The sequence below is a fragment of the Fistularia commersonii genome, chromosome 24, assembly GCF_037954325.1.
Source record: "Fistularia commersonii isolate RoL2024-O1a breed Wild chromosome 24, RoL_Fcom_v1.0, whole genome shotgun sequence".
In the NCBI taxonomy this organism is placed as follows: Eukaryota; Metazoa; Chordata; class Actinopteri; order Syngnathiformes; family Fistulariidae; genus Fistularia; species Fistularia commersonii.
This window is the reverse complement of record NC_141307.1, coordinates 6540132-6558653: the sequence shown is the minus strand read 5'-3', so window position 1 is coordinate 6558653 and position 18522 is coordinate 6540132. Positions and strand designations below refer to the sequence as shown.

The following is an 18522-nucleotide window of genomic DNA, read 5'->3' as shown; positions in this document are numbered from 1 at the left end:
TAACAGAGTTGAAGATGAGGACGTGTCACGGCTGAACAACTGACCCCGGATCAGCGTCACTAAATTGTTTTGTCTAGTGAAACCCGATGAGCCCCGTTGCTAAGCGGATGCTGTGGGCCGCGGGACATTCTTCCACATGACCGGAGACGTAAGTTTGTCTCCTCTTTCTGATGCCAAGCCCGACGTAAACAAACAACACGGGCCTTGCGTTTTTTTAGAAAAACATATTCGGCCATGTGACTGTCTGTCGACGCGCAGTGGCTGTTTCCCTCGCCGGTAGAGAGTAAGGGGGAGGTGAAGATTCACCTGGAGTCAGCGGCAGCGCACACCTCCACATTTCCACACAGAGCGTTCACACACTGAGCTGAAGAAAGCCTAGGGTGACGTGTTTATGTGAACCCTTGTTAGGATTATACGCAAATGGGGTTTGTGCGGGCGGAGAGCAATATTAGGCCCACATTGAGGGGGGAAAAAAGAATTGACAATGAAGGAAAATCAATTTGTTTCCTTATCCTACAGCAAGTTCCATTTCTCAATCATAGAATTTCATATTCCCGGAAATACTCGCCAAAGCACGACCTTCAAATAAGAAAAAATTACCTGCTGAAAATTGGTACTTCCTTTCATCAAAACTTCATCTTTTTTTGAAAAGAAATCCTTCACAATAAATATTGAAAATAAGGAAGATTACACCAACGTTCTTTAGCTTTGTCTTTTCAATGTGGTCCTATTAGTTTGTTTTGTTTTTTAAATGGGTGCTTTTAATACTGAAGGGATCACCCGTGATGCCTGCAGAGCTCTGATTCTCTCTTTGAGACACTGTAACAGCACATGGGTAAGAAGCAGTGGCGGTAAGGGGGTGCTTAGAGGGCTGCGGTGTCACCGTGTTTTACGGGACCTCGGAACTCACATGGAGGAGAGGCGGCCTGAGAGCGCTCTGGAGCAGAAACCGTCAAAGTCAGAATCTGTCACTCATACTTCTTAATAAACCCTGCAAGAAGAGGTGGTTGTGGTTGTGCCTCGTCCTCTTTCCCACCATGCTCACCTCTCACTCACGTCTTCAGCTCTCTGGGAGTTAAAAGGGTGGAAGCCGGCTCTTTTAGGGGACGCGGGGCTGCAGGGGGAAGCGTGGCCCGACCGCCCGAGGGACGCCCTGCGGCTTCGCCTCCTCTCCAGACCCTGCTTCTTGTCCCCACTGCCGCCGCCACCGAGGCTGGCTCGTCGCCGATCACGCCGTCCCGCTGGCAGGGGCTGACTGTCGTCGTCTCCGTCTTCGTGCCGTAGGGTCATCTGAGGGGTAAACAGACTTTACACACGCTTGCCGAGTATTCAATGAACACCTTGTCCTCATGTACTTGACATTTCATCATACATGTTATGGAGATATGAAAGAAAAATGATACAATACAAAATGTGAGCGCGTGTCATGCGTACCGAAAGGTGACCGCTACATTCTAGCTTCGATCTAAATTTCCACGATAGGACAAGACAACCCCTGAATTGACAACGATTATGCCAATAAATACGAATTAAAGTGCATAATAAATGCTGCTTTTTCTACTTTTTAACTCCGCTTCACTGTTCATGTATAACATGTAAACCATGTGTATAATGTGTAAACCATGCCGGGGATGACCACCATTTTTTTTGACGGATTAAAATAAAATAGAATAAAAAATATTTGGTCCTCAAACCTCATAGATGTTAAGCTGTTCCACCAGGTCCAGGTCAGTACCCTTACGTCCCAGGTGCCTCTGGGACACAGACTCAATGCCTTGCTCTTCCAGACCATCCACCATGTCATAGAAGGAGTCCTGGTCGGGTAACGCTGCCAGCGTCTGCCGTAAAAAAAATACGAAAAAAAAAATAATTCCAAAGCCTCTCTATTCGTTAAACATCTGGCTTTGTAACCGAATACCTTATTTTCCCAACACAGTAACCCCATACCTTATTGATGAGGGTCATGGTGAAGACCAGCAGCTCGGTGTCCACGCCGTCTTTCTCGTGCAAGATTTCCATAGCATTTGACCACGGCTTGAACCCTGGGAATCAATTCATCCTCTTTTTTTAGCAGATTAAATAAAACCAACAGCTGCCCTCTTTGTAAAAGCCTGACACCAAACATAACCCCTGCACAGAACAATGTGTGTCTTCTGTACCTCTCTTTGTGTCCACGGCGGTTATGGCTTGTATGAGGAGCGGGGTGTTGGACTCGGAGTACTCCACAAACACCAGCAGCAGCTTCAGAGCTGTTTTCACGACAAGACGGAACTAAAAGGGGGGAGAGAGAAATGTATCTCAAAACAGTGAATTTTGATAATACAATTATTTCACAATGATGTCACTTCGCTTATTTGCCTCATAAAGTGGGCGGCTGCAGTTGCAGTCATAAGATATCGAACAGTCCCGGAAATTTCGATCTCATCTGATACGATGCGCTAAAATGCAAAACTGCAGATGAAAACTGCCTTGTTCATATTCACGCAATTAGCTGCCTGTTTATTAGCAAGCTACTGCCACACATAACATTATAACCTCCTGATGGTTTTCTTTTGAATCCTCGTTTTATTGGGTTTCGTCGCAGCTGGATTATTGAAAAGAGAAGGACTTTTCGATGCAATATTTGGATGTTTAAGAGTTGAAGGAGAACATGCTGCAGCACCAATGGATGCTGGGGTCATTTTCAATTTGGGCAGCTTGTAAAAGCTGATGGTTGTTCATTCCACCACAGCTTTCACTACCCCGCCCGGTGACAATGAGAGACCCCACACAGTCGATTAATTGTTTTCTCTCTAGTCAGGACAGAGAATGCAATCAATAGGGCCAGCGGCAACCTTTGTGTGTGTTCATGTGTGTGTGTGTGTGTGTGTGCAGGCCTGGTGTGTGTGTATGTTCACCTTTGAGCCAACAAGTGTGTAGAGCCACTGAATCGTCTCTGTGTGGCCAATGACGCCGTTCATTCCATCGACATACAGCATGATTTGTCCCAGTGCTGAAAACAAGAGAGGAAAATGCAGATATTGACTGCCGGATAAAGTTTACCGACTGATCCTGAATTCAGTCTTTTATTAGCTGCATTTTAGTGAGACACTTAACCGGACATAAATGACAGTAAACGTCAAAGTTTCTTCCGTCTTTGCATCGGGTCCTGAGGAGAGCCTCACTGTGTTTAACATTTCAGAAAAGCGCAAGTATTTTGGTTTTATGTTACCACAGCGGGCCGGCCGGCATATGGTTTCCCTCTCATTGCCTCGAACTGAGTGTTTCCAGGAAATGTTGACTGACCTTTGAGCTTCAGTGTTTTTGTTTTTACAAACCGAAGACGAGAGTTACGGCGGACTTTGGAGATCGGTGTTTCCGGTGATCCGTGATGGTGAAATGTATACGTTAATTTTACTTTAAATGATTTTTTTTGTTATGCAACGGTATCAAATGATTCACGTCTGTTGATTCTCTTTTAAGCATTTTCTATTATCATTGTTATTATTATGATTGTATTTCTGCATAGGATAAGAAAAAAAAAAGCTTGAAATCCTTGAATTCTCAGAATGGGATGAAAATATGTCTTTGAATTTTTACTTGTTGGGGTTTTGAGAAGTGGTTATTTACACACGAAAAAGCCGGCTGGTCTTAAATGGTAAATATACTTTTGTATTTATACATGCTGCAAGCTTGGGGTTGACCCTCTCTCTTAATAGTGGCCTTTAGAGCAAAAGCATAAACTAATAACCAGTTTAATGTTAATGTTTCCATGCTTTCATGTCTCGTTGAATGACAAGTAGATTGTATTTTTCGGAGCGCTTTGAGCAATTAGTCCTATTTGGAACGGGCCCTTGGCAGTTACACAAATAAAGAGCTGTGAGTGTGGCTTGGCTGCGGTGTTTTTCTTAGGGGGGGGTTCGCCGCTCAGGGAGGGTGCGGGGCGGCTTTTCCGACCTTCATCACATTGCTGCTACGAGCAAGTCATCACTCAGTTAATAGCAAAGGAAAACACGCCTTATTGTGAAATGATAGTTTAGATGACAGAAAGTACCATCATTTCCGGACTGTTGAAGGCACCTGAATATAAGCTGCACCGGCTAAAAATAACAAAATGAATCTGTCTACATATATAGGTCACACTTGTCTATAAGCCGCCGGTGTCCACTTTGTAACACGAGATATTCACACAGAAATACGTACTGGAAATGCTTTTTTCCGTACAATGCCTGTAACATTGCTGATGCAAACAGATTAATAATGAATATAACACAAGGAAAAGTCGCACTAAAACCATTAAAGTCGTCTCCTTTGGTATCCGAATTGAACAGCCTCTGAATTTCACAGTAATTTCATTGGTCTGTTATCTCGATGCTAAATGTTTTGAGGGGCATGAAGCTCATTAGTCCCCCCCAAAAAAATCCATAAATTAGCTGCATTGTTGTTTAAGCCGCAGTTTTCAAAGTGTGTCAAAAAAGTAGCTGCTTTTAGTCCAGAAATTACGGTATGTAAAACATCGCAAAGCAACGTGTGTGTGATTAAGTGTGAAAGTAAAACTGAAAGCATCTCTGAGGAATCGAACATATTTATTGATAGTGCAAATAATTCACCAAAAAGTTTCATTTGCTATTTTTTTTTTTTTTACTTATTTTGCTGGAGACCACCTATTGCTCTTGCAAAAACCTGGCCGCGTTTCGAAAGCAAATACCTCAGACGATGGAAAAGGTGAGACGCAGTGGAAAGGGATGCCTTAAAGAGGCTGAATGATTGACAGCAGAGCAAAAGAGGGGAGCGACGATGCGAAATGAAGAGGTCTAAAACACAGGACTCCATCGTGCAGGATGAATCATTATAGTAGGAGCTGAGGGAAGCACTTTATATCCATCTTCTGGTTGTAAGAGACAAGAGTTCTCTGCGTAATCTCTGGTGACTTTGTGATTCAGACAAGAAAAGACCAGATGGAGCAGGTGGAAATATCATTACTGTTATCATTTCTTTTGCCACCACACTGCTAAATCAGAGCCAATGACGCTTTTATTGGTGTAGCTTCGGCAAAAAGACGATGGCGTCAGACACGGCTAAATATTCTCTCTTTCCAAATTTTGTCATTTCATTTGCTCAAGTATTTTCCCAAGGTTTTATTGCTGGTGTCTGTACGCTCTCTCTTTTTTTTTTTACCTGGCTTCAACTATTCACCCGGGGACAATAAAGTTGAAGTTTCTGACCGGCGTAAAACTTTTACTTTGAACGCGAGCGGTAGAGAAACAGAGACCGTACCTCTTAATATGTAGTTCTGGTAGTTCTGGTCTGCTTCTGCTCCCACCTTGATGAGACATGTCAGACCTTCGGCCATCACAAACTCATGTACCAAGTCTTTATCGTCCTGTGGAGGAGAAAAATAAAATAAAAAGGCGGTTTGTGCGCAATCTGTTTTCTGCACACATGGACGTCACACATCAAGCCATCCTCTATATGCTGTGTGTTCTCTGCAGATGCCACCAGGGTGTAGTAAATGCAGGACAAGAAAAGAAAGTCGACGCCACATCGACTATTCCTCGCTTCTTCCATGTATAAACGGCCGGGTGTTTGTCTGACCTGACGGATTGTCATATCTAATAGGAGCACGTCCTAGGCCACGTCCGGTCTCCTTCACGACCACTGTGTCTCGGCTGCGCTCCGTCCAACAGAATTATAATGCGAGCAAAGGAAATGAGTGTTTTTGTTTTTAATTTTGCCTTCACAGGCAGTGACATGAAGATGAGATTTAATTAACATTTTAATTAAATTGTCACTCAAAAGCAACAACCAGGTTCAGGCGTGACATTCAAGCTATGCGTGTACATAAGGCTTTTTTGGGGGTATTCCAGCGGTAAGGGATGAGTTATAAGTGCCGTTTTTCTTTTTTTCCAGTGACAGCCCTGTGCACTTGTGTGTGTTGCAAATGAAAATGACTGGCGTTGGACATAATTTAAAAAGGTGTGTTAGAATAGATGAAAATCTATAAAAAATAGATACTTGTTGCAGTATAACCAGAAATGTTATCATATCTGACACATATCTGGTTAAAAAACACCCAAATATGTCTTCAGAACCCATCTCTCCTTTTGCATTTCTATTTCTTCTCAAATCACTTCCAAGCCGTTCTTTGCAAGATAACCGTATAGCACCATGTAGCCATCTAAGTATGTGTGTGTCAAACACAAATCGGGACTTTTTTTACTGCAAACACACACGTGCACCAAGGAACTAGGTGAAATGGCGCATTGATGTCGGTCGTTGTGTCAGGTAAGGAACACTGCCCACGGACACAAACAGCGCTGATGAAGATGGTGGTGATGGTGGCGTAGGCATTACCTGGAAGATTTGCTTCAGGGAGAACAGCGCCCTTCTCAAGTCACGTCCATTGGAGTTATACAGCTTCTCTGCAGAGAAACAGGAAAACATGCCGCTCATTTATGACAAAAGATAGAAAGTAAGATGTAAGAAGCAATGAGAACAAGCTTTTCCTGCCGACTCCTCCAGGGCACCGGCCATTCTCACCGATAATCATATGTTTCATTTGCGTGCAGAGCGAACCAGTGTCGGGAGGCGGATGAAGGGGGCGGTGGGTCGGCGGTTAAACCTGAGCCGGGCACACTTTCGGCGCGTCTTCACTCAAACGTGCAGGGTGGCAGCCTTTCACTTTTTTCAGTGCACACGTGCACACCCGGGCTCCTGTGCGTACATGCACGCTCATGGTGGCGGTGATTAGAGTTGTATTGGAATGTTAACGAGCTGCTGGCTGAGTTTCAGCGGTGAGGTATTCAGGTCACGACATGGAAAGAGTCAACGGCTATCGACCGAGCTCTGAACTATTGTCTTGATAGTTCCCTTCTATCCTGCGCCGCAAGAGTCGTCGCCTTGTTCAAAAATAGTTATAATATCCGCCTACTGTCAAGTGGATTTATGACGATTTTTTTTTTTGGAAACAATAAAAACTATTCTCATAGTGCGCATGAGATCGAGTTGCACTGAAAATGATTAAATGTTGTCGCCACATAATTCATTTAACTTTAATCAACAACCTGGTTCCGGCCAGATGAAACGCTGAAGTCATGATTAACCCAAACAGGGTTTTTAAATCAAAAGAAAACTGCAGCATAGATAACCTGCAGAAACAAACACTTGGAAACGTAGCCATGGAGGGGGCAGTTTTTCAACGAATATCCCGGTTTTAATGGAAAAAAAAAAGTATTCAAAGTAAAAGTATCTCATTCTATATCGGAGACTGATTAATATAACAAGGTTCTACTGATGGACGTTAAGATCAGTTTGGATATCGATGGGTGAATGTTGGTTGCCACAGCAATGTCATTTGCTCATTGGATTGACACAATAGGTCTGCATCTAGTATAGTGTGATGACAACGTGTTGACTAACCAGAATGTAGCCTCTCTTAAACATTTCTCCCAACTCACGGTCCTTTGTGTGACGGATGCTTCTCGACTCGTGCCTTCGTGTGTGGCAATGAAATACAACGTGGTAAAATTCAATCGCAGACAAAATGGTGTGTTTTTCTCTCCAAAACATCCGTATAGCAAAAAACCAACCATTTCTACAACCGCCATTCATATACCATGTGCTCTTTGTATTCTATTCAGAGCTTGTTTTCCTTTAGATTACATGTAAGAGGAATAATTACAATAAGTGCTCTCCGTTGAGCTCAATGTGCACGTTTGTGTGTTTCTGCACACTAACAGTTGTGTGTTCTACTTTGTGCCGGCAGGGGGTTCGGGAACCTACGTGCATAAATCCCGTGTTTGCGTGTCGATGACAAATCCCTCACAAAAGAGGGGGTTGGATAAAAGCATGTGAAGTTAAGAGCCGGGCAGAACGGCCAAACCGCCCCCTCATGTGGGCCCAGACGTGGACCGACCCAGCTGCAGGTCCCGTCGTCTTGAGCTCAGCGGTAACAATCTCCAAACTAGGCGAGTCCGACCCAAGGCCGGGGTCACCGTCATTATCATTCCAGCCACAGACAAGGAATAACAGGCTCTATCTCTCCATCTGCAGGAGCAAGACTGGCAGCGACATTCGTGAAATACATCAGTAATAGTCCGCGGGGGTAATAAAATCAGCCAAGGCCTTTACATCGTCTAAATCATGAGGGCTACGCCAATACATGTCTGGGAAACAGACAGTAAAAATTCACAGGAAAAGAAATCATTATTTGGTTCTCCCTCATTAATATATCAAAACAGATCCAAGGCCTGAAACAGAGGTTCCCATAGTTTTGAGGTTCAGTCCCCGAAACTCCTACCGTTCTTGGATATTAAAAGGAAAGTGAATAAGGATCCAATGTTTATCACAAAGGAGTCACTATAAATCAACATAGTGCACAACATGACGCCCCCCAACCCCAATATAAGCAGTCGAGTGAATTTAGGTTAAAGCATACGACAAAATAATAACGCAACAGGTGAACAAAAGGCCAAAGACGTTTACTGCAATATCAGATATGCTATATTTATTTCTTTTTCTGGAAACATTGTATTTTTTCCTTCCTTCCTTCATTCATTGTCTCTAAGATAGAGAGGGAGCGCTAACAGTAACCTTGTTTGTATCAGTTGTGCCAAAAGACCATGACTCGGCCCTAATAACTCTTGAATAAAACAAATTGTTTAATTTTCCTCTTGCTTCTCATTGTTTTCCAAGGTTTCCCTGGAAATCAAGTGGCAATTGAAAGCATGGGGACACTCTGCCAGTTCCTGAAGAGTCATTTCACCGTCCACGAGCTGTCAGGGTAACCTTTACTGAAGCATCTGTTGTGCATCCGACGCATGTCAGCGGCAGTGATAAGACCTGAACTTGGCTTGATTTAGTTTGGTAGGGAGCCAATCGGGCACGTGACGCTATTTTTATCAAGCTATTTCACAGGGTGAACTAAAATAAGGATATCTTTAATTCGACCTGATGTCAGTCACATTAGGAATCCCTTTCTGTCATGTCCAATCAATGGAATCAAAATAAAATATAATGTAGTATAAAATAGAAATAAAATAAAATAAAGCACTGTCTATAGGGCCAAGACAGGGAAAGAAAAAGAATATATAAAAATATATATAAGCATATTCAGAAGGTGCTATCAGCTTGTGCAATGAACATGTGTAAGATGTACAATGCAAATGAACTCAGCTGCCAACAGGAACAAATATTTCAGGTTAAAAATATTAATTTCATTGATTTTTTTTATTTCATGCTATGAATTTTTTTATTTTTTTTTTTGGGGGGGGGGTTGAAAATAATCAAATAAATTACCAAAAGAAACAAAGCTCATTTACTACCTTCTGATGTGTAAATGTATTCTAAAAAAATAAATAAATAAAATTACAGTTTGATGACGTTTTTGGAAATGTCACAACAATACAATTCTTGATAAATGTTTGGAAAGTTCTCTATCACAAGTTTCAATTATAAAAAACACAAAAAAAGACAAGACGCATATACAACTTTACCTCTTTACAAGTACTTTATTTAAGCCCAAGAGATAAGTTCACATGAGCCCAGCAATCACCATGTACAAAGCACAGTAATCATGACGCTCCAATCAGCCAAGGGCTGCTAAGAAAGTCAACCACATGTAATTCCCCTCCATCCTCCAAATGAAAGATCTGACATAATGACGGGCATGACGGGCATGACGGGCATGACGTGCATTCCGTCTCTCCCTGAAGTTTAAGTCACCTTTTTTCAATCAAAACGACCAGAGCGGCCCTGTCACCATTCGATTTTGGAGTTACACAGTGGAGAGTGGGGGGAAGGCAAGTGGATGCAGGCGAGAGGAAGAAATAGACGGGAGTGGCATTATGAGGGAGGATTTGCAAGTCCATGTGTGGGGGTCACCTCTTTTTTCTTCTTGGCTGGAGGGTTTTATTATTGTCACAAGAAAAGCTGAACTGAGTTCACTGAGTCATTGCTGCCGGCGCGGCACCGGGCCCAACGTGCATGTGTTTATGCGCATGAGTGGGCGCAGGCCAACGGAGACCAGCAGATTGAGGACAGATGGACTGCTTTTTGCTTCAGAGGACTCTCAACTCACCTCCACCAATGACCTCATGTGATCTACGTCAATTTTGAATCATATTCAAAGGAATGAAAACCCCGATATTGTCTTTTTATGACAGCAAATTCAACTCTTTGGAGAGTCAAGGGTGACATCTCGTGCTTTGTGAGAAACTGATGCACACTTTTTTCTCCATTTTCCATCACTTTAACAACCAATAAACTGCTTATTTTATAAAACGGGAGTGTTTTAATTACCATACAAAATGTCTTTTTCCATTAAGGACCTCTATAATTAAACACTTTACAGAGGGAGCGCCGTAGTGGCACCCGGTCCTTGCTGCTGTTTACATTCTGATGTGGCTTTATCAAAGCATCAGCACGAGTACAGTCTCAGCTCAGCTAAAGGGAATCATGTTTATTGTACATCAGCTGTGCCTCCCTCATCTGCCTTTAGATTTATTCTTCCTCTTATCACAATATATTATTTACCTGTGGCTAAATGAGGCGTTTCATACAGCTGTTTAAGAATGTGTCAAAAAAACACATGCACGTGTGCACGATTGTGTGTGTATGTGTGTGTCCTCTTAAGTGCAACAGGGATTCCCTCGGAATTGCTGCTGTCTGCTAAGTCGCTCAGTATCCCTACTTCTCCCCCCGCCATAATGAGATTAGTGCTGTGACCCTTCAGCTTTGACTAATCCCTGAACATTTACTGCAGCATCTACACATCTACGTGCAGAAGAACGCGACAGGCAACGGAGTTTAATCCCCGCCGTCATACAGAGGATAGTACGGCAACATGCAATACACATCGCACTGTATCATAGTCGCAGAGTGAATGAGGCTGCGCTGGATGTCCAGCCCTAAAAAAAAGGGCATCCTGTCCTGAACAATAGATTCTCAGCTGCTCAGCGCATCTTTCCCAGCAACTCACGCCTATGGGAATCTAGAGATGAAGCTCCACAGAACGTGGAAGGGGCAGACGTACAGCATCATAAAAAAAAAATCCTACCACTAGATACTCTGAAGATTAGACTCTTAAAGGCGCAGTGAGTCATTTCCGTCAGCGCTGTCTAATGCCATTTTCATTTTAAGTCACGTGAATTTCTTTTTCACCTCCATTTTCAGAAAATTCACCAGCGCCAAAATGGAGAATTTACTCTGTACCGGTGGTCCTCACTTAACGACAACTCTGAGTTACAAAGGGCTTTATGACTGAATTAAAATACGAGTGGAACCCACTGCATTGTACGCGCTCATGCAAACATAAACATTAAAGAAAAAGAAAAAGCTAAAATAGTTCAGTACAAATGGCCTATATGTATGCAAATACTGTGTTGTAGCGTTTTGGACAAGAAAGACACCTGGTTGACGGTAAAACGTCCTTTTAATCGGCAGTAGCTGATTAATAGCTTTACAAGCCTGCTATACATCTGATCCCGCCACTTCGAGGTAAAAAAAAAAGAATTCCTTGCACCCCAAACCAGACCCCTAAAACTCCCAGCAATCCCCAAAATCATACAGAAAACATGCATCAACCCCAACATGCATGACATGCTGCAGTATATACATGTGCAAATACTTGATAAATGTTGTATTGACCACACAAAATGTCAGCGGAGTTATCTGTCCTCGGGGGCCGTTGTTACGTGAGGACCACCGATGAGACGGCAGGCCAATCGACGCGTCCTCTTGGACGGCACCTGATATCACTTTCCAGACTACTGTATATACAACAAAGTGCAGATTAATCACCGACAAAAGAGTTTAAATATCACAACCTGACATTTAAAAATAGAATCTGCTCGGACGAGGGGTGCACGATAGCGAGAGACAAATATGCAGCAATGCCCCAGATTAAACGACAGCTGACGCCTCATACAACAAAAATATACACCGATATAGAGGCTTGTACTTGACTTTACTGAAGGAGTCATTCATTTCATTACTGGTCAAGTGATCAACGCCTTTATTGATTAGTTTCTTTGTTTAAACAATAAGAATATCCATCAAATTCAGAGTTTGCACAAAATTACTTTAATATCAAAATGAGTCATGAGTGGGCTTGGAATCCACCAACTATAAATACCTCACGTGGATGTTTACTGCCAAACACACATGCCAAACACACACACACAGGTCATCTAAGGGGATTTACTAAAAGATGGCACAAGTGTGTGTGAGTAAGGCCGCAGAGAGACGTCGCACAGCTGGTGGTCCTGCATTTTAAGCCAAGTCAGAAGCGCTGACTCGTGTTTCTGGCGGATTCGTTTGCGGCCGTCGACCAAAAAAAAAAAAGGCCCCAAAGCTGGCTGCCCGAGCCAATCAGTGCATTGGGTTTTAAATGAGATCTTGGGGGCGTGGGGGGGTCGAAAATAGAGAAATGAGAGGAGCATGAGGTGTGATGGCACGCTCAGGGGCTCGGTTTAATCCCGGGAAGTCCTTCCCTCCCCGGGTGGACATCGGGCTATTTATAGGACGGGTCGGGTATCAAACACTGTAACGTCCGGAAAGTTCATCTGCTGTTCGGGTCAAGCGGTCCACCGTGTGGACACGCAAACTTTCTGTCGATTCAAGGTGAAAATCATGCATTTAATCGCGAGCCGGTTCCTTGAACCAACACACTGACAGTTGTCGAAAGGCTAACTGTCTTGTGAATGTGGCCGGGATGGCAGTCCGTACAAATTGATTCCTCCAATAAGTACTAAATAAAAGTTAGTATTTAGTAGAACCACATGTATTTAGTTTTAAAACCAAGATTCAGTTTGACGGTTTGTCACAGAAACAAACGTTCTACGTGATATTTATCTGTGCAGATGTTTAAGGAGTGGACACGAAGCAGAAGTTCATGCTGGAGGGGAGTGAGGTTTTCAGTCCCAGCAACAGATGTCACTCCACCTGCACCTTTGTTTCCACCCCCCTATAAAAAAAAAAAAACATGCAGAAATAAAGGCACGATGAGAAAGACAATAAAGTTGGGTGGCGCAGTCATGAATCTGTAGTTAAAGGAATAAATATCGCATCAATCTGTCAGAGGCGAATACGGTCTGGGTAAGAAAGCATGGTTTCAGTGTCGTGGCGAGGGGAGGTGAAGAGGAAAAACTGGTGAACAGCAAAGTCCAGAGAACTGAGGACAACTCTGTTATTTTCTGACTGTCTATTTTCTGTCTGTTGGTCTTGGCCATGAGAAAGAGAACGAGAGTGAGGGAGAGAGAGAGAGAGCGAGAGAGAGAGAGAGAGAGAGAGAGAGAGAAAGGGAGAGTGAAACCTCCTAGCTTTGACTGTGGGATGCAGGACGTTTCCAGAATGAGCATAGATCTAGACAGAGATTACACCAGGCAAAGCAACAAACACACACACACACACAAACTCACACACACACAGGGCGATGAACTGAATTGTCACACTTGACTGTTAATTCGTCTGGAATGGAAACACTTGAGAATAAATGCAAACAATCTTTTATATCCCATAAATCCACATCTATGGAAACTAATGATTTTATAGTTACGGTGAACATCTTGATATATAGAGCAGACATACAACAACATGCACGATAATGGACACACACACACACACACACACACACACACACACACACACACACACACACACACACACACACACATACACACACACACACACACGGATCCAACATGTCTGCAGAAACGCTCACAAACTAACAAACAGATCAGAATATGTTCTAAGTTAAATTCCACAAATACAAACAAAGATGAATCAGGCACTTAGTTTTTCCTTCTGTGTATGCTGCATCTGTTACCATGGCGATGACAGGCCTGATAGACACATACAGTTCTGACACCTTCGGACCCTCTGCCAAACTCCATTTGCCCATTACTAGAATTCTTCTTATCACAAGTTTGGGCTCATAATCAGTCTTTGTGTCCACTAATAGGATTTAATTTGAAATATAGTGCTTGCATTCACCCAACATGAAGCCGCTTTGGCCTTGAGCCCGAGAGGTAATTTGATTTTTGATAGAAATCAAAACAAACCGGCGGCCTGCTTTTATTTGCCTTCTAATTTACCATCTTGCAAATCAAATTTCAAGTTACAATAATCTCTTCTTTTTTTTTTTTTGTGCAGGCCAGTTTATGAATTTCTCCCAATTTGCAAAACCCCTTGCTGTTAGGTGTGGTTTTACTTTGGAAAAAAAAAAAAAAACTTCCCCTTGTCTCTTGCCTTTCTGGTGAGCCAATCAGCCGCTGGCCTCAGCTTCATATTTACTGTATACAGATTCGTCAGGCACGTTGGCTCCTTCCCAAGCAGGTCATTCAATGCAGAACAACAGAACTTGGAAGTACAAGAACTCCGACCACGCATGTTTAAACTCAAGTATGTTCAGCAGGGAGAACATTACAAAATGTAGTGGAGTTTTTTTGTGACCTGGATTTCTGCAGCCTGAAACAAAAGTTGATTGTGGGAAATATCAGCGCATTCACTCCCAGATACTGGTGTGCACGTGCGGAACAAGCGCCCAGTGTTTTCCCACCACCATCACCACCACCACCAACCCTCTTGTCACACTCTCTTCCCTCTCTCTCTCCCTTCTCACGCTCGCCCTCGGTGTCAGCGTTAATTGACCGGCTCCTGTGTGCATGTGCAGTGACAGCGCATGTCAGGAGAAGAATGAAGTTCTGCCTGTCAGATTGTGTAATCGTGTTAACAAGCTAAACTCACTCCGCTCGGGCTCCTCCGTGTGCTTCGGCGACGCACAAAGGGGAAGACATCTTTTTGATAAATTAAGCAAGCAGAGTGATGCCAGGGTGAAGGGGAGGGGGGATCTGAAAATATGAGCACCGGGAATTAGGACTGGGGTTTGTTTTGTTTTGTACATTTCTTGCACAGCTTTGATCATTTCAATGAAACGCTCTCAACTTGCACAATGCTTTACATCGAGATGCAATCAGTCACTCGTGCACAGAGCCAAGCCATCGGGAGCAACTTGGGGGTTCGGTACCAGCCGAGGACAAGGGAACGTGTAAACAGAGCCACAGTGGAGAGTAAACAAACATGAGTACAGTCAAATTTCGCTCCGTCTGCCCGCTCCCTCCATCGCTGTCCTGATATTCCTGCTGATTCTTGTCGCTCTTGTCTACTGACACTAATTCCTTTGTCCCGCCTCCTCAGTTTCACTGGTGGTTGGCGACGTGTTTGCAGTTGGATCCATAATCAGCACACGATATACAATTGTGTCAAGGGCCAAATGAAACGAGTTCGACTGATTGCGACTAAGGTCGCTATACTTGTCCATTAGCCAACAGGCTACTGGCATTGTGCTCATCCTCATATCGCCCGGAGATTGGCTCTGCAAGCCACCCAAGGGTACGCTTTACCGGTGTTTCGGACAAACGCCAAAGGGTGTTCAATGAACACCATATACCAGTACATTTGAAACCCCACAACACCCTGAGACAAAAACCGGTGCACCCCAAGGACAAAACGCCTGGGCAAAAGATCGAGAATGTGGAGCATGCTGTCACTTGCACTTGTGATCACTTGTAATGTCTACATCGGAGAGACCGAACAACCGCTGCACAAAACGGATGGTCCGACAAAGGAAAGGCACCACTTCAGGACTCAACTTGGCGTCCAGCTGCACCGGAAGGACAAGGGCCATTCGTTTGAAGACACCAATGTTCATATTCCAGCCAGAGAAGATAGATAGTTCAAGAGAGGAGTCAAAGAAACCATCTTTGTCAAAACAGAAAAACCATCTCTGAACAGAGGAGGGTCCTCAGACACAGAAAGATCCACCACCAGAACCAGCCCCCAGGAACTTCCATCTGAGCTTCAGTTCATGGGATCCAACAGGTTCCACTCCTTTGTTTAGCTTTCCAATCCAGGCAATCCCACAATAGTTGCTTTTATGTCCTAACGAATGATAACAACCACCTCAGACCTAGCTTCTGCTAATCAACTCTTACATTTATATAACAAGCCACCATCCCCTGGACCCGCCAAAAACCCTGGCAATCATATTTAGAAACTCCCCATGGGTCATTAGAACTGAAGAAGCCTCTGGGATGAGGCCTGAACATCTTCAGGTGAAGAAATTCAACTCCAGTTGCCACGATGAGAGGATTTCGACACGAATTTGCTGATGAAAGCAAATTAAAAGTGATTCTGACCTCCTCTGTTAATAGAGAGGGAGTCCTCATTGGTCAAGATTCCTGACGCATCAGCGTCACTAGCTGATGCTCAAACCTGGCGGTAATCGTTCGGCGATTATGAATTTTTGAGATCGCATATCTGCCAACACCGACGCAGACACTCAAAAGTAGCACAGTAGACACAGATGGATCAATGGCAGCCACGGAAAGTAAACAGGGGGATGATGGAGGATATGTTCTGCTACTTTCTGAGTGGATTAGTTTGGTACAATCTTATCGTGACTCACTCGTCTGCGGCACTTCCTCGCTTGTGTGTGTGCGTGTGTGTGTGTGTGTGAGTTTCTAATATCGAGGCGTGGTCAAATAATCCTCGGTACGAGGCAAAGGCACTGTTATTAGTTCCACTATTATTTGGAAAGGAACTGTTGTAGGTTTCCTCTCAAAAAGCCTCCGGCCGAATGGAAAAAATAGGAGACGGGATATAAATATTGTATAACACAACAGAAAGCGTGTGTTTGTGTTGGACTGAGGCATGATTTGTGCCGGTTGTGACACAGAGGCCGTATTGGAAAAACACGGGGTTAGAAGTGGATCCAGCTGAATTAATGTCTATATTAAGCTGTCAAAGCAATAGCCCCCAAACGGATTTAACCCCCCAATAATTGCAGATTATAGTAAGGTGAACCGCAGTGTGTCAAACTGTTCTGCCTTTCAGTCCTTCTCTTTATATTCTTTCTTTCAGTCCTTTTTTTTCTCTTTCCTTCTTTCGTGCTTCCCGACTCCTTGATCGAACGCGTTCTTCGTTTCCTTCTCTAATGTCCTCTCTTAATTCTTTTTGCTTTCCTTCCGCCCCTGTTTGGATCATTCTTCCTTCCATCCCCTCCCCTTACTGGTTTGTACATCCGTCCCCTTTCCTCACTCCTTTCCGTCCGCCTAACATTTTCCTCATTTGATTTTTTTTCCATGTTTTCCTCCTTCTGTCTTTCTTTTTTGTTCCCTTTCTCTCTCCTCCTCCTTCAAGCCATCACTTCCTACTTTTGCCTTTCACTCTCTTTGCTTTTCCTTCTTTTATTTTTTTCCTATCTCCCTTTCTTTCCTTCTTACTTTCTAAGTTATTCCTGCCTTTGTTTCCTTTCTTTCCTTTCTCTCTGTCTTCCTTCTGTCCTCGCTCGCTTTTCACCTCAAACTTGTAAGTCAGCAAGACACAGAATAATGACATAACTCATGGACGGCCTGGCGAGGTGGCGCAACGTCTGGCAGGTGCATTTCCTCCTCCTCCTTTGTGTTTCCTTTCCTAAGCGATTCACCATCTCCCTGGAATCGTCGCTCCCCCCCGTCTTTCTCCCCACAGCCCCTAAAACCCATCATTCCCGCGACCCAGCAGCCGGATCGGACGCCAAGCTTGCACATTCTCTGGTGCGCGCGCGAGATGTTTAGCTTGCGGTAATTGTAATGTTTTATTGCATTATGTAATAGGTTGAAAATGATTAAAACAGACCAGCCAGACGTTTGTGCAGGCACACTCAGGTGCAGAAACGCACAGACCCAGACATAACACAAATGTAATTGGATATTTCTTACCCTCTAGACTGGATAGAAGAAGTGGATCTGACCACTGTGATGTCACCCATTGGTTTGTGGAATCCAGTTTGGGATTCTGGCCGTCACCAACTTGTTTTTGTGGAACCAGATGTGACCATATTTAGATGAGAGAGTGGAGATGTGGTCGAGGCCTTCCATCCTGATTCAGCCCACCAAGGTAGTTACTTGTCAATCATTTGGGATGCGCTTTCTGGGACAAATACTAGTTAAACAGAAGAGACACACTCCTCTCCCGCTGGTTGATGACCGGCTTAAATGCTCGCTACCGTCCCCTTTCAAAGATGGATTATGCTCGGATATGGCACATTTAGTGAGTAGCCCAGGATTAAAAAAATGCAACCGTTTCACCATCAAGTTTTTTTTTTCAATTCACTGATGCAATCTAGCAACGTTTTCATCAAATGCATTTCCTTATGTTTGTGTGTTCCGTGATAACATGCGCATTTTGAGCAGATTGTCAAAATGAAGAGCACTAGCTGCAGGTTTAAAAGGCATAAAGTTGGCTACTATCTGAAAGGGAAGATCGTAAAATCAAATTGTATCAAAAGTTTAAGCCTACTATAAGTCCCGTGGTAATTCAGGTGTCTTTCGAACCACTGACGGATCACTGGAGCAGGCGGAGGTTGGCTTCTACATTCTACATTCAAAAAAAAGACAATGATAAAAGGTGCCTTCCAGTCATGCCATGCGGGTCCTTTGTGAGGCGGAGTCCGTAGAGCTGCAGGTATGTGGGGTCCAACGTAAACATCCCAATGTTGTTGCC

At 43.7% G+C, this 18522-nt stretch overlaps 1 protein-coding gene across 5 annotated transcripts in view; it reads right to left on the bottom strand.

Annotated features, from left to right (window-relative positions):
- Positions 1–18522, bottom strand: part of fhod3a (formin homology 2 domain containing 3a) — a 53080-nt gene that overhangs the window by 16955 nt on the left and 17603 nt on the right. For 3 of the 5 annotated variants that reach the window (XM_086171382.1, XM_086171381.1, XM_086171383.1), the window contains exons 4-11: positions 6334–6401; positions 5257–5362; positions 2898–2992; positions 2160–2271; positions 1948–2042; positions 1695–1838; positions 1046–1290; positions 911–937 (exon numbers count right to left, since the gene is read on the bottom strand). In XM_086171382.1, coding sequence (XP_086027508.1) covers positions 911–937; positions 1046–1290; positions 1695–1838; positions 1948–2042; positions 2160–2271; positions 2898–2992; positions 5257–5362; positions 6334–6401 — 892 coding nt within the window. The remainder of the gene's footprint in view (positions 1–910; positions 938–1045; positions 1291–1694; positions 1839–1947; positions 2043–2159; positions 2272–2897; positions 2993–5256; positions 5363–6333; positions 6402–18522) is intronic. The other 2 variants (XM_086171384.1, XM_086171385.1) reach the window with 1 other exon arrangement.